Here is a 14,066-nt window from a genome sequence, read left to right on the forward strand (position 1 = left end):
ATTAATAAAAAAAATTAATAATTTAATATTGAACAAATTGTTTAATAGATTAATTTAATAAATGGTTTAATGGCTATTTAAAGTTCAAATATGAGATGATTTTATTAGATCCGGTAATTGTGTAGTAAATTCGAACTAGTAAAGTTTTCTCAAATTGACAAAACATTGTCTTTCTAATTTGTAACATTCATACCATCGTAATGATAAAGTGCATTCCCAAAGAAGTCATTAATCGGTAGAAAATATCATTCTGGTTATCTTTTTATCTGATCGATGAGATGTGGTTTGAGTAACTTACAAAATACAAATTTTAAGTGGTGTGAGACAAATTTTTTAAAAGATAGATTTTGTGTTTATCTTTTATAAAATTTCAAAACGTTGTATATATATTTGTTTTTTAATATATTTAATATACGCATTTTAAACTGACAAATACAGGTTAAATGTTTTTTAAAAAGTATAATATGTGACCAGAATTGATATTTTTATTTAAATATAATAAATTAATTAAAAAATATAATATAATAAAGCCTAAAATGATTATTAAAATAGTAATTAGGCCTTTACTAAATTTCAAATTTTTAATATCTTATTTACAAATTTGTTTAATTTGAAAGTGTGGACAATAGCATGATTTTTAAGATGATAAAGACATTTATTGTTATAATTTGCACTTGTTTACATAATTTTACAGAACATAAGATTAATAAAAGAAACATCACTTTTCAATTTATGGTAGAATATATATATATATATATATATATATATATATATATATATATATATATATATATATATATATATTTTAAATTCTTTCAATGATTGATTATATTTAGCACAAATGTAGATTAAGGTGTGTAGATTAAGGTGTGCAGATGAATCCCTAGATTGACATATAATAAAATCATCTGATTATTTAACCAACTAACTTTCATACTAACAATCCATTAAGAAAAATTGATTCAATTTTTGCACCTAAAATTAGTTTTCCAAACTGACATACACATGGAATAGAAGAATGAGATAGTTACCACAGTCAAAAGAATATATAAACCATTATATAGGCAAACAAGAAAACATTTGCCAACTACATTATCAAATGAGTAAGAAACCATATAATGGTATACTACTTAACACACACACACACACAAGAAGATCGAGTCTGTTCTAATTAGATATTGGTAGGAAGGCATCTATTGAGTTCGTATACTCGTAGAACTACAATGCAATCAGAAAATGAGATGTTATCGTATTTTATGATATCCAAATTTATTTATTATGTTTGTCAAAAATATTTAAGACAAGTCTAAATCAGTCTTATCGAAACAAATAATATGGATAAGTGAGACAAAATATCAACTTTCAAATAATCTCAATATATTAAAAACATGTTTATATATCAATGCATAATCAAATAACAATCACTAGAAATAAATCAAAAAATAGGGATATAGCATTGGCCTCACTTCTATTACCTGTGCCAAAATATGTATATTATTAACATATTTGGCAAAAATCACCTTTTTTTTCAATATTTTGTTTGAAAACACCTAGAAATAGAAAGGAGATACATTTGAATAAAAAACGTTAATTAAATTTGTTAATATATGTATATGTATGTATATATATATTATATATATATATATATGTATATATATATTATATATATATATATATATATATAATTTACAAGAGAAAAGTGATCTTAATTGTGACAAAATACTATTTAAAAAAAGGGTCCGTTCTTCAAATAGACACACAAAGGCCATTTTTTTTCTTACTGCACTCTATTATTTTTGGTTGTTTTGAGCAAAAATAGTTCTACATGGCTGAAAGTTCAAAAAACAAAATCCCTACTATTTCAGAATTAATAATTGAAGGGTAGATTTCGAAATTGATGAATACTTTTAGGACTTATTTATTGATTTACTAATTGAAAAAACTAGTTATTTGTATTGTAATAAAGAGATGAAAGGAGACTGACCTCCTTCATTATCTCTTGGTATTTGAGATAAATTTCTTTCCTTTTGGCCTCTCCAGATTCTTTTACCGAGTTACAACTTGCAGTGATTGAATCCATCTAAAAGGATTAAAATCAAATAAATGGAAAATCTTTATCAGATTTTGAAATAAAAAAGTTAAAAATTCATTATTCAAGAGCAGTACCCAAAAAAATATATTACCTCTGCAACCAAGGCTTCCACTTTTGATTGTCTTGATTCAAGATCATGTTTCCTTATTTCCACTTCCATCTTCACATTATTCAATTCTTTAGTAGCTTCTTCACATCTGAGATCCCTTTCTTTCTTTAATTGTTTCATTTGTTCCTTCAACTGTTCTTCTGTTCATGGTGAAATAGAAATACAGACTCTCAAAATATGTATACAATGATAGCAGCAAAATAATTGTCACACTGAGGAAGCAATAAGACACCTTTGCCTTGTCGTTCAACGATGTTGGCTTCAAGAGATTTGTCAATCATTTCATCTTCATTCTGTTTAACTCTTAGTCCCTTTAAATCTTTCTCAATAGCTTTAGCTGAATTCATCTGTTAGATGTAGACAATAATCTCATCAAGTTGGAATCACATTTCGAGACAATGCGGTTAAAACTGAAAATTAAGTGTTAGAATGTTGAATATGTATAGAAGTTGATTTGATCAAATGTGGAATTAATGTGAAGAAAGTACTCAAAGACTATTTAACTTACATAATTTGATTAATTTTCAGGGTTAGATTTTTCCTTTGAATGTTTTACTAGTTTATTGAGTAAGTCATTCATAACTTAAATTTGAGTTGAATTTAAACAATTAGATGATTTTAAATAACAGTTAATTAAATGAACTTAACTAAAATAAGCGCAGTTGTGAAGACTCATTAACTCAGTGGTAGAGAATAATTTATCAAAGACAACTGACCCTGATTAAAAAAAAAACATTGGTGATTCTCTGTTAGAGATCCAGATTCAGATGCGAAAGTGTTTTCAAATAAGGTGTAAATGAGATTTGTGTTCAAAGCAGATCCTAGTCTACATTTGAAACTAAAGAAATAAATCTGTTTTTACTCAGTGTGCTATGTTATTAAAGTTGTCTATGGGAGTTTTCAAGAAAAACAAACCTGTTCTTGAATCGCATGTGCCTGAACAACATGCTTAGATATCTTCTTGCAAGCCTGAGGAGTTAGAAACAGATACAGATTTCAACTAAAACATGACTAATTATGAGAACAGTTGCTAGTCAATTACAATAACAGTACAAAGTTAAGTTCATAAGTTTTGGTCGTTTGGGCATTTCCAGATTGAAAACCAAATTAAATGCAATAGATGAAATACAAGTGGAAAATGAAGCAAATCAGATTGTTTAAACGTGAAATCAAAAGGCAAATATCTTTGAAAATAACACAATGAATAACAAACATATTCTAGAATAATACCTTTGTATAGACTTCAAATTTGGCATTCTTCTCCTGAAAAGCCAACATAGCTTCTCTTTTAGCATTCTTTGCCTCAAGTAGGATTGCTTTCTTCTCTTCTAAGGTCCTCTGTGGTGGACAATGAATGAGGAAAATTGCCATAAATATGTTGACACTTAGGCCTTGTTTGATTGGGGTACAAGATTCTAGGGATTATACAATTGTCCTAACATTATACAATTTGTACTTTCTATCAAATAGATCCTTAGAGAATAAATAAATATTCTGGTTCACTATTACTGTGCAATTTGAGTTATAATTACAATATAAAATTATAAAAATAAAAATTCAACAGTATGTTATATAATCTGTTATACAAACCTCTAAAGTGGAGTTCAATAACATATATACATTGAGGATCAGGAAGAGAAAAAAAAAAAGAAGGTACCTGTAGCTTATCTGGAGATTGAACAATCTTTGAACGTAAATTCGCATTTTCTTGGACACTTTGCACCAAAGAAAACCTGCACTGGAAAGCTGAGGAGTACCAATAACAGCAACATAGCTATATCAGATAAGGTGGATTTTGATGATAAAGAGAGAAGTAATGATGAATTTGGAAGATGAAATTGGTTTATAAGGTCATCATTACTCATTATGCTGGAAAGCCTTGGAGATAATTTGAGTGTCTTGTTTGATGAAGGATTACTTGGATTAATTACCCATTATCCCATCATCAAATTACCCTTCATCAATCAAGTACAAAATTATCCTTACTTTATTTTATAACATTTTAAATAAAAGAAGATATTTTAGTCATTTAACTAAAAACAACCCTAAATAATTCACTTTTTCATTAAACAATAAGTATTTCCAAATAACCCTACATCAAAACGGCTCTAGGAGTTATGTTTAATCATCAGAACAATAGTCAGTTTTTGGTTGGTGTTATACCTCTGCTGAGAATTACATGGCATCTCTAAGCACAACAATTAGGAAAGATCTGAAATTAACCTATTCAGGGAGCAAGTTTTGTATCACTATTTATTTACCCGAGTGTTAGGATAAGCACTACCAACAAATAATTATTAAAACAGTAATCGTGCGGAAAAACTTATGGATGTTGATAATAGACATTAATTGCATTACCTTTTTGTTCATTTCTTCACCTTTTTCCTTCATCCTTTTTATTGAAGATTTCAAAGATGATTGTTGACTGTTCAGTCCCAGAATTGCCTGTTTCAATTCTTGAACTTTGGCATCAATATCATGAATGAATGGCATTTCCCTTTCTCTTGATTCATCGTGTTTGGCGATTTCTTCATTTAACTGTCATGCAGATGATAATAAACTTCACATTACTGCTCATTTGAACTAAAAATCATTAGAGAGCCAAAACTGATACCTGTTCTATTTTCTGCTCAAACTCTTGTCGTTTTTCATCAAGAATCGCTAACTCTTCAACAATTTTACTGACATGATTCAATTTTTCACGCCTGATTCATAACAAAAGATGTTCATGATGAGAATATTAAAGGCCGGAACCTCAAAAGCTTCCTAGTTAGGCCTTGGACACATGTAAATCCTAAATTTCGTCCACTGATGATTCTCAATTAAATCACTAATATCTACACTAGGTCAAGGGGAATAAGCTGATAATACATGACACACAAACAAAATTGTACTATCAGTTTAAAGTTACTTTCGTTACTACACTTCCCATCCCGATTGGATATGAAAAAATACAGAACTGGAAACTCTGTATAAACAAGGGATCGAATAATAATAATAACCTGTAGACACAGAAATTAAGCAATGCACTGAGGAAGATTTCTGTCCTATCTGCTTCTGGTTTTAAAAGATCTTTTAGGTTTAATTTCTTTGGACATTCCAATTTATCTAGAAAGAACTGCATCTTCCGAAAAAGGTTAATGACATGGATGGATTCAATATGGACGTCTGGATTATCCAGCCGCTGCAGTGCGGAGAAATCAGCTAGGGTATGGTCATCCCTGAATAACAAACACAGAACAGAACAATCTAGAGTGTAAATACTAGTTAATAGAAAACGGAGATGAGTTGAAGGAAGTACTGGATAACGTTGAGATGGATTAGGATATTTGTGAAGAGATTCGTTATCAGATCAGCGTTTGGATTGCGGATATCGGATTCTGAGAGCTCGGCAATCTGACTTTCGGCAAGGTATACGATCATATCTGATATAGGAAACCGCGGGAAGTCGTATGTTGACATTCTCCGGTGAGATATCAGGACGCCGACGACGACGGAGGAGAGTGAGCCGAGATGAAAGGGATGAAGTTTGATTTTTCCCGCCAAGTCTGAAAATAATATTGAGATGAGTTGAATCGGTGCGGGTCAGGCCGGCCCGAAAAATTAAAAAAGGAAATGATACTACATAATATAACAAATACTTAATATCTCTAGTATTTCAAATATCAAAATTATTCATTCTTTTATATATATATATAGATAAGAATGCTTTAAAGTATCCGAATGTGGGATCGAGAACTGTGATTAATTTGGGTATATATGTTAGAGTAAATGGATACTTGAGTCGAATTATGGATTAACTCATCTATAAACTTACTAATTATAAAAAATATTAATCATGTTATAAATGATATTATATTTTTGTTTAAAAAATATAAAAAAAATAAATATTTAGAATTATAATTCCAAACTAAAAATAATGAAATTCAGAATTATAAAACACATCAATTTGAATTTCATTTCAATTTTTAATCTTAAATGGTGTCCCGAACTTAAAAATAAGCTTGAATTATTTTTAATTTTTAATTTTATATGGTCTCCCAAATTTAAGAATTAGAATTACACCCAAATTCTAATGTTACCAACAGAAAAGCTTGAATTATTCTAAACCTTTAAAACATTAGTATATATATTAAAATGTCGAGGAGATGTACACAATTTTACAAATGGTTAGATAATTGTGAATTAATGTTGCAACATATTTTTTTTTAGCACATATCATACAAAACTTATATTGATTTGTATACATAAAAATCCATTACATAAATTAAAATTCCTTGGTGAATTCGATTCTTAAACAAATCCAAATTCAGATTCAAATGAAATTATTACAAGTTAAGCCTATTTAAAAACAATTCTTCCACATTAAGAAACTCAATTTATTATTGTTGAAGGTCATAGTAACCAACTCAAAAAATAAACTCAGGTTAACAAAAAAAAAATAGAATCCAATAAAGAAAAGAATATTTAAATCTAGGTAACCTCTTGTAACAAAAATCTCACAATCTAAAATTGGCATATTTGATAATATAAAGATTGAAAATTTCAACTGTTTGATTCAACTAGCAAAACAAATCAAACAAGCACCGAATCACAACGAGATCACCTCAAAACAATACGCTTAACCATAAGAACTTGATTGGAATACAATTTACAAAGATGAATTTGTGCGAAAATTAGTGACAAAACCGCCCTTTCATCGCTATAAGGCTAAAGCTAACTTTTACATAAAATCAGCTAACTAACCTTTCTTTGACACTAGGTGTTGTTTGGACAATATGTTAGCTGTCAATTGTCGTCCAAGAAAATCCGAGTTCTTGAGGAGTAAATTCCTCGTTGTGGAATCGACAAAATAGCCTTGGCCAGGCATCCATTCCAATAACTGCACAAGTAAATCCTTCTTTTCTGGTTGTGTAAGATATCTTGATATTGCCATATGAAACATGTCCTATAAAATATCATGGACAAAATAAATATAATAGGAGTAAACCCATAAATAAACCCTCGTAGTATTATTTGTCAATTTTGAAATCAAACCTTCAACTATGATATACCAATTTCATATAAACCTCTTTTAAACTGTATTTGTTTTTGCTAAATTGGTTTATTTTGGGGCTGCGAGTTTGAAACGGGGAAAAATATCGTTAAAATTATTAGTTAAAAAGAGCTCATATCAAAAAGGTATCATTGTTGAAGACCTTATATGGAAAATACTTTAAGGGCTTACATGAAGTTCATTTTGATTCTTGAATTTGTATCAAAAACGCAAGTTTATGGACCATAATGAAATTCATTCCAGAAAATAAAATATCAGTTCCAAATAGCTTTAGAGAATAACTACTTACTTGATGAAGCGTGAAATCAGAGTTGTGAATGGTCTTAAAGACATCGTTTACCAAGTTAATATTTCCTAATTTGACAAACGACATAACGAATTTCTTTATAGCAGGTTGAGAAATGAACTTCCCGTTGTCCTGCAAGGGTATTTCTCAATTAAAAGTCATAAATAGAATAAACCACAAAAGATAGAAACATGAACAGTACCTTGACTACAACATATGCATCTTTGAAAAGTTGTCCAGTCAATAGAATGAAGAGAATCTTCTCATGAAGAGCCTTACACATTGTTCTTTTGCTATACCTCAAGATGTTGTAAACTGAAAATGCTTCCGCATAAGCGCTAGCTTGACCAAGATGATAAATTAAGGTAGAACAGATTTCCTGCGGTTTTAACTAGTAATTAGAGACTAAGAAATTGATTGATGTGTGGAATTTTAGGTTTTTTCATAGAAAACCTTAATCACATCACCCATCTTTTCAATCATCAATCAATTAATTGATCAATCAAAATACTAAAATAACCTCACGTTGTTTTTGTAAAATTTAAATTTAAAATACAAAAGGACAAATTAGTAATTTAAAATTCCAAAACCCCACTTTTTCATCAACATTTTTTTTCAAATAACCCAAGATCAAACAAGTACACGAGCAAAGGAGAAAAAAGTAAGGACTTCATATGAAAACACTATTTTGGTCAGATTCTTCACATGGATGTGGATCGAGATGAGATCATGTATGGAAATTGAACTTAGTCACACATTCAAAAATTCATTGGCGGTTTCTCCTCCAGATTCAGAAACAGAAAGTCTTTCCAGATAAGCCCTTATGTCTTTTTCTTAAACGATAAACTTTATTTCATTACATATGGAGATCGATAATGGTTAACTGATAATGGAACTATGACATGCAAAAACAATAGAAAAACTTTTAAGAGCATTTTTGGCAAATATCACTTTCCAAACAGGCTCAATTCGATGTAAACAAACCAGAAAAGACAATCTAGATATAGTTCAGTGTACCTCAACTGGTTGGTGGCCTTTCTTGTGCATATCCTGAAGAGTGCGGTAAGCAAGTAAATACAACTTCTGCTTGCAGAAATATCGTATTAAGATGTGATAGGTATTCCAATCAGGAACAATTGCTGCTTCATCTAGTTTTTTCATTGTTTTCACAACACTCTCCATTTCTCCTGCTCTGCAGTAGGCACACAGCATTGTGTTCAATACAACCAAATCATACTTTCCATATGTGGCTTCATAATTATCCGCCAATAGCTTTGCCTCATCTAACAGGCCACCTCGGCAGAATGCTGAAATCATGATACTGTGGGAATACCCATCTAAAAATGAAAAATATACATCAGTTTTTTTTTGAAACCGGGGTTTATTCCTTCCATTCAAAGTGTTAGTGGGAATAAATATCTATATATCAGTAAACACCCATTTGCATGGGAGAGAAAAAAATTCATGTTTTTTTCCTGAAGGATTAAGAAAACCAATACATTTAAATTAAAGCATTATCTAAGTTTAATGAAGATACTTAAACGGTTAAACTAAACAATATCACAAAAATAATAATGTAATATTTTGAAATACAATCCCAGATCAAACAGGCTCTAAGCAAAAAGAAGGCTGGTAAGGACATCAACAGAGCATACCACATTTCACATGTTTCTTCATCATGTCATTAAAGACATCTTTTGCTTCCTGTATTTGTCCAGCCTTTGCAAGACCATCCATCAGCAAACAGTATGGCATCTACAATCAATTATAAAGAAGAAATAGCTTAAAAGAACAGCTTCAGATCTTCAACAATATTTAAAAGCCTGCACAAAGCCTTAGGTTATCAGGTAAAATACAAAAAAGCTAATTAATTTATATAGAAACTATCTTTCCTTTAGAAGATTGAGACATTTTATTGCTCCCTTTTCCCCACACCAAAAAAAAACTGTAAATTTCAGAAACCATATGGATACGCATAATGCATGCTATTGCAGGTTTTATTTCCTTTAATATATGATAATGTCCCTCCATGTAATTATTTAACACTTTAACACGAGCAAAACAATTTCTAAAATTTGTAACAAAATACAAAGTATATTTGTACCTCTTCCTGGGCATAACCCATAACTTCAAGCTCACTCAATAACTCTCTTGATCTTTCAAACAAACCTCCTCTAATATATACCTTAAGCAAAGTTGTCAACATAACCTGCAAGAGAAACCATTTGAAACATTGACTTCTATTTTCACCCATCATTCTTTTATGAAGCTAATAAGTGTCTCAAGAAACAAAACCCATGAACTGTTTCAGCTAAATAATATATGCAAATTAAATTAAATGTTTTTTCTGTCATACTTGACCTAGCTCCCTTCAATAAATATCAGGTAAATAACCAGATTCCATCAACTCCATCCCCATAAGATCAAGCATAGAGTAAATCAAATTTGCATCTGCATGAGACATATCTGCAGCCACAAATTCATGAACATAACCATCCACTTCAATTGAACTAATCCCCGGTTTCTTCTGTATCCCAATCGCCTTCATCCTCTTCCTAACCGCATTCGCACCTTCCCAGCTTCCAACACCAGCATATATGTTCGAAAGCAAAATATAATTCGAGTCAACATCAGGATCCAACCGAACAAGATATTTCATCAACCTTTCTGCCAAATGAATTTGATCATAAGACCGGCAAGCAGCTAGAAGCGATCCCACAACGATCTCATTTGGTTTCATCGGCATTCTCTCTACTACCTGTAATGCATCCTCGATCCTCCCTGCACGGCTATAAAGATCAACCAAGCATCCATAGTGTTCAATTCTAGGTTTTATTTTATTTACTTTCTTCATTTTATCAAACAGGTTCAGTCCTTCATTAACCATGCCGGCATGGCTACATGCTGCAAGAGCTCCAGTAAAACTTATTCCATCAGGATCAAGACCTTCCACTTTCTGCATCAAGCTGAAGAATTCAAGAGATTTTTCAGCTAGCCCATTCATAGCGAACCCAACAATCATGGTATTCCACGAGACTAAGCTTCTTGTAGACATTTTCTCAAACACTTGACAAGCAAATTCAGTACACCCGCAATTCAAATACATGTCGATAAGAGAGTTATTGATGCGGATATTATTGTTAAACCCCATCTTGATAGCAAATTTATGTACCCATTGACCAAGACCAAGAGCACCCATTTTGGAGCATGCAGAGAGGACTGCAATTAAGGTAACGTAATCAGGTTCCACGTCTGAGAGTTGCATGTCTTGAAACCACTCCAAAGCGGAGTTAAATTCATCTTTCTTAACAAAACCGTTGATCAAAGTTGTCCAGGAAATTATGTCTCTCTCTGGCATTTCATAGAACAGGTCAGTGGAATCTTTAAGCCTTCCATTCCTCATGTAGCCAGCAATCATGGTATTCCAAGTAACTTTATTCTTTGTGCAGATCTCGTTGAAGATTAGTCTAGCTAGATCTGCATATCCACATTTGGAGTACAAATCAACAAGCGCAGTTCCCACCTTCACATTTTTCGTGTCAACCCCTAATTTACGGACATAGGCATGGATCGAGGTCCCAAAAGCGAAGCTTTCTGGAGAAAAAGTGGCGCATGCGGAAAGGAGAGTGACGAATGTAATGTAATTTGGTTCGACACCGGCAATTCTCATGCGGGTGAGTTCTTCTGCGGCTTCAAAGAAATGTCGGTTTTGGCAATGGCGAGATATGGAGAAGGTCCATGAAACAGTGGGATCGGTCGAGGGTTTATTGAACTGGGTATGGAAGGGATCTTGTTGTTGAAGGTGTGATTTGTAGGGATGCTTAGAGGAAATGGCAAAAGAAGATAAATAAGTAATGGAGGAGACAAATGAAGTATTAGATGAATGTTTGGGACAAGAGAAAACGGTTAAGAAAAGAAGACACCATATTGCCAGTTTAGTAAATGCAAAGATAACTTATATGGATGAATGCTAAACTATATTGCTAATCAGATGAACAAGAAATAAAGAAGATGTCATAATCAGGTAGGACATCTAGTTCAATGAGGAAAACTTGCATGTTACTGAGGATAGAGATCAGTGAATGAGATTTATTCCATACTTTGCTAGTTGAAGTCTCTAATGCAATGAACGGGAAAATTAAAACGATGAGGATTAAAATGGATTGATGTAGATCCAAATCTTTTATCTCAACAAAATGATAGCCCAAAAGAGCCAAGAAATACAAAATAAACCACATTTTTTGTTGCAAGGGAATTTGTTATTTAAAAAAATGGTATTGAAAAAACATGATAAAGGAAGAAAAAAACTAATAAATTTCAGTCAAATCATTTCATAAAAAAGGGCAAAGCAAAATGGGACACTCAGAATTGAAGCAGTCATTAAAGAAATTATTATGTATGGGAAATGCACTCGGAGTTCAATCTTGATAGTTGGCTCAAATGGTGTTCCAACATTTTAATTAAACAATCAGAAAAGTGAATATGGGCAGGATAATTCCTATGTAAAATCACTTTTTTGTATGACTTATTCGAAAATTAATAAAACATAACACATGACAAACCTTATTTGGTACTAACCCCGAAGATTTCATATCTTCAATCAACTTGTCAGCCTTTTTATAATCACCGTCAGCAGAATAAGCATTAAGCAGAGAACTATAGTGGAAAAGGTTAGGCGAGTGACCCTCATCCTTCATCCGTTCAAAATATTCCTCAGCTTCTCTGCATTTTTTGTTTGAGGCACAAATAGCTAGTAGGGTTCCATAGGTCACACTATCTAGTTCAAGACCATTGAATTGCAGTTCTTGGACAAGACCCAAAGCCTTGGAATATCCATCTTCTATCTTTGTGCATCCTGCAAGGAGCTAAAGAATACAGAAAAAAAAGCACGTTCAAGATACTTTTTGCGAATAAAAGATTCTATTGTTTATGTAGTTCGAAAATACAAGCTTAAGAGCTCCATCAAAAATATGAATAGATTCTACCAAGACAACTGATCGTAATCCCTAACGCAGATATGTCTAACAAAGTGAGAATAAATGCTTAATCAAATATCATACCGTACTATACGTAATAATATCGGCTTTCAGACCATCTTTCTTCATTTGTTCAAAACGTCTCATGCTGCTCTCGAACTTGCCATTCTTAATGAGACAACTAAGTACAGAATTACAAACTGATGCATTAATCCTCATTGATTCATCTTTTATACTATCGTATACTTCTAGAGCTTTCAACGGGCTAAGATTCCTCCCCATGAACTTCATGTAACCACTGTAAGAAGAAATATTGACCTTCTGATGTTTCTGCATCCAATCAAATAGCTGCAGTAATATCCATATGAGGGGTTAGCATCTTGAATAAAATAAGTTCATTATTGGAAGATTCAGTTAGCCTATATCACAAGCAATAAGAACAATAATAATATTTTTTTTATATTCCAGGTATAGTACCTGAGAAAGCTCTTGTCGCCTATCTAGCTTCCCAAAATGGCGCAAAATTATATTCAGGTCTTGAACCCTTAACATTAAACCCAATCTGAAAATTCAAAATCAATGTTTAGTTCCAATTGAAGAGATCATGTAAAACATCAGGTTATGAATTTACAAATTCAACAGCATCATAGAAATTAATTGTAACAAAGATAGGCAGACAATATGCTAAAATGGGATAACAAGAACATAAACGAACACCCTTTTCTCCTAGTTAATTTTCAGTTCCTACTTCAAGGGTTATACATAAAAGGATAAAGAGGCGAACCTTTCAAGATCATGACCTAAATCAGATGATTGTTGTATCTCGTCAATGGCGGACTTTCTTTCTGTGTAGGAAAGTGTTTGATGCTTTCTGAATGGTATGGAAGGGACATGTCTTTCCAATTGGATAGAAGTAGCGGTTGAAGAAATGGCAGCTAAGTGAAGGTTGTTGTTGTTGACTCTTACATCATTAAGGAGTGAAGGCGAACGAGAGAACGAAAACGTAATAGGTGGTGACAGCGGCGGGAAAGTATGATGAAGCCCGTTTGCTGGCGGCATGGAAATCGCCATTTTTGCTTCAATCTTCAGAGGATGGATTCAGAATCAATGGATAGAGACAAAGCTTTCAAAATTATCTATTTACATGACTTTGCTTAACAGGAAATTTGAACAAATGACCCTAAAAAAGACCTAAATGCACCAAAATTTGGTGGTGACTAATTTAAATAGCGCTAGTAACACACTCTTCTTTTCTTTTCTTTTTTTTTTTTTTTTTTTTTTTTTTTGACGAAAATGCCCCTATTGCGTCACGCCTCAGGTTGCGTGACGCAATTTTTTATTTTTTTATTTTTCAAAAAATTTTAATTATGAAATTTTTTGAACGAAAATGCCAGTTGCGTCACTCGCGAGACGAAAAAAAAAAATTAAAAAAAAAAAAAAAATTCAATCGCATTTATAATTATCATTAAAAAAAAGGGTCACGTTATTTAAATTAGTCACCCTCACTTCCCTCAATTCACTCTATTTTTAGGGTCACATGCTCAAAT

General features: G+C 31.9%; 2 protein-coding genes across 5 annotated transcripts; both read right to left on the minus strand.

Moving 5' to 3' along the window:
• Window positions 1-947: 947 nt before the first annotated feature.
• On the minus strand, window positions 948-5,743 carry LOC124919027 (kinetochore protein NUF2 homolog). Of its 2 annotated transcripts, XM_047459141.1 has the most exons (10): window positions 5,503-5,719; window positions 5,204-5,422; window positions 4,560-4,906; window positions 3,859-3,947; window positions 3,432-3,539; window positions 3,117-3,170; window positions 2,434-2,548; window positions 2,184-2,341; window positions 1,985-2,080; window positions 948-1,218 (listed from the first exon to the last, which is right to left on the minus strand). In XM_047459141.1, exons 5-10 carry the CDS (start codon window positions 3,477-3,479, stop codon window positions 1,168-1,170), a joined length of 522 nt encoding a protein of 173 aa, XP_047315097.1. In that variant the 5' UTR covers window positions 3,480-3,539; window positions 3,859-3,947; window positions 4,560-4,906; window positions 5,204-5,422; window positions 5,503-5,719; the 3' UTR covers window positions 948-1,167. The 2 variants fall into 2 exon arrangements, 1 of the variants encoding a protein (XP_047315097.1); XR_007097548.1 differs by lacking the exons at window positions 948-1,218; window positions 1,985-2,080; window positions 2,184-2,341; ... (2 more) ...; window positions 3,432-3,539; window positions 3,859-3,947 and adding an exon at window positions 4,110-4,156 and having other exon boundaries at window positions 5,503-5,743.
• A 1,063-nt stretch (window positions 5,744-6,806) lies between these two features.
• Window positions 6,807-13,659, minus strand: LOC124919025 (pentatricopeptide repeat-containing protein At1g10910, chloroplastic). 3 transcript variants are annotated; one of them, XM_047459140.1, is made up of 10 exons: window positions 13,304-13,649; window positions 12,997-13,081; window positions 12,604-12,867; window positions 12,106-12,408; window positions 9,648-9,752; window positions 9,199-9,298; window positions 8,561-8,880; window positions 7,746-7,922; window positions 7,547-7,675; window positions 6,807-7,149 (listed from the first exon to the last, which is right to left on the minus strand). In XM_047459140.1, the coding sequence occupies exons 1-10, from the start codon at window positions 13,588-13,590 to the stop codon at window positions 6,943-6,945; spliced, it is 1,977 nt and encodes a 658-aa protein (XP_047315096.1). In that variant the 5' UTR covers window positions 13,591-13,649; the 3' UTR covers window positions 6,807-6,942. The 3 variants fall into 3 exon arrangements, with proteins under 3 accessions (XP_047315096.1, XP_047315095.1, XP_047315094.1); XM_047459139.1 differs by lacking the exons at window positions 6,807-7,149; window positions 7,547-7,675; window positions 7,746-7,922; window positions 8,561-8,880; window positions 9,199-9,298 and adding an exon at window positions 9,905-11,363 and having other exon boundaries at window positions 13,304-13,659; XM_047459138.1 differs by lacking the exons at window positions 6,807-7,149; window positions 7,547-7,675; window positions 7,746-7,922; window positions 8,561-8,880; window positions 9,199-9,298 and adding an exon at window positions 9,900-11,363 and having other exon boundaries at window positions 13,304-13,659.
• Between the last annotated feature and the right edge of the window lie 407 nt (window positions 13,660-14,066).

The sequence above is a fragment of the Impatiens glandulifera genome, chromosome 1, assembly GCF_907164915.1.
Source record: "Impatiens glandulifera chromosome 1, dImpGla2.1, whole genome shotgun sequence".
Lineage (NCBI taxonomy): Eukaryota > Viridiplantae > Streptophyta > Magnoliopsida > Ericales > Balsaminaceae > Impatiens > Impatiens glandulifera.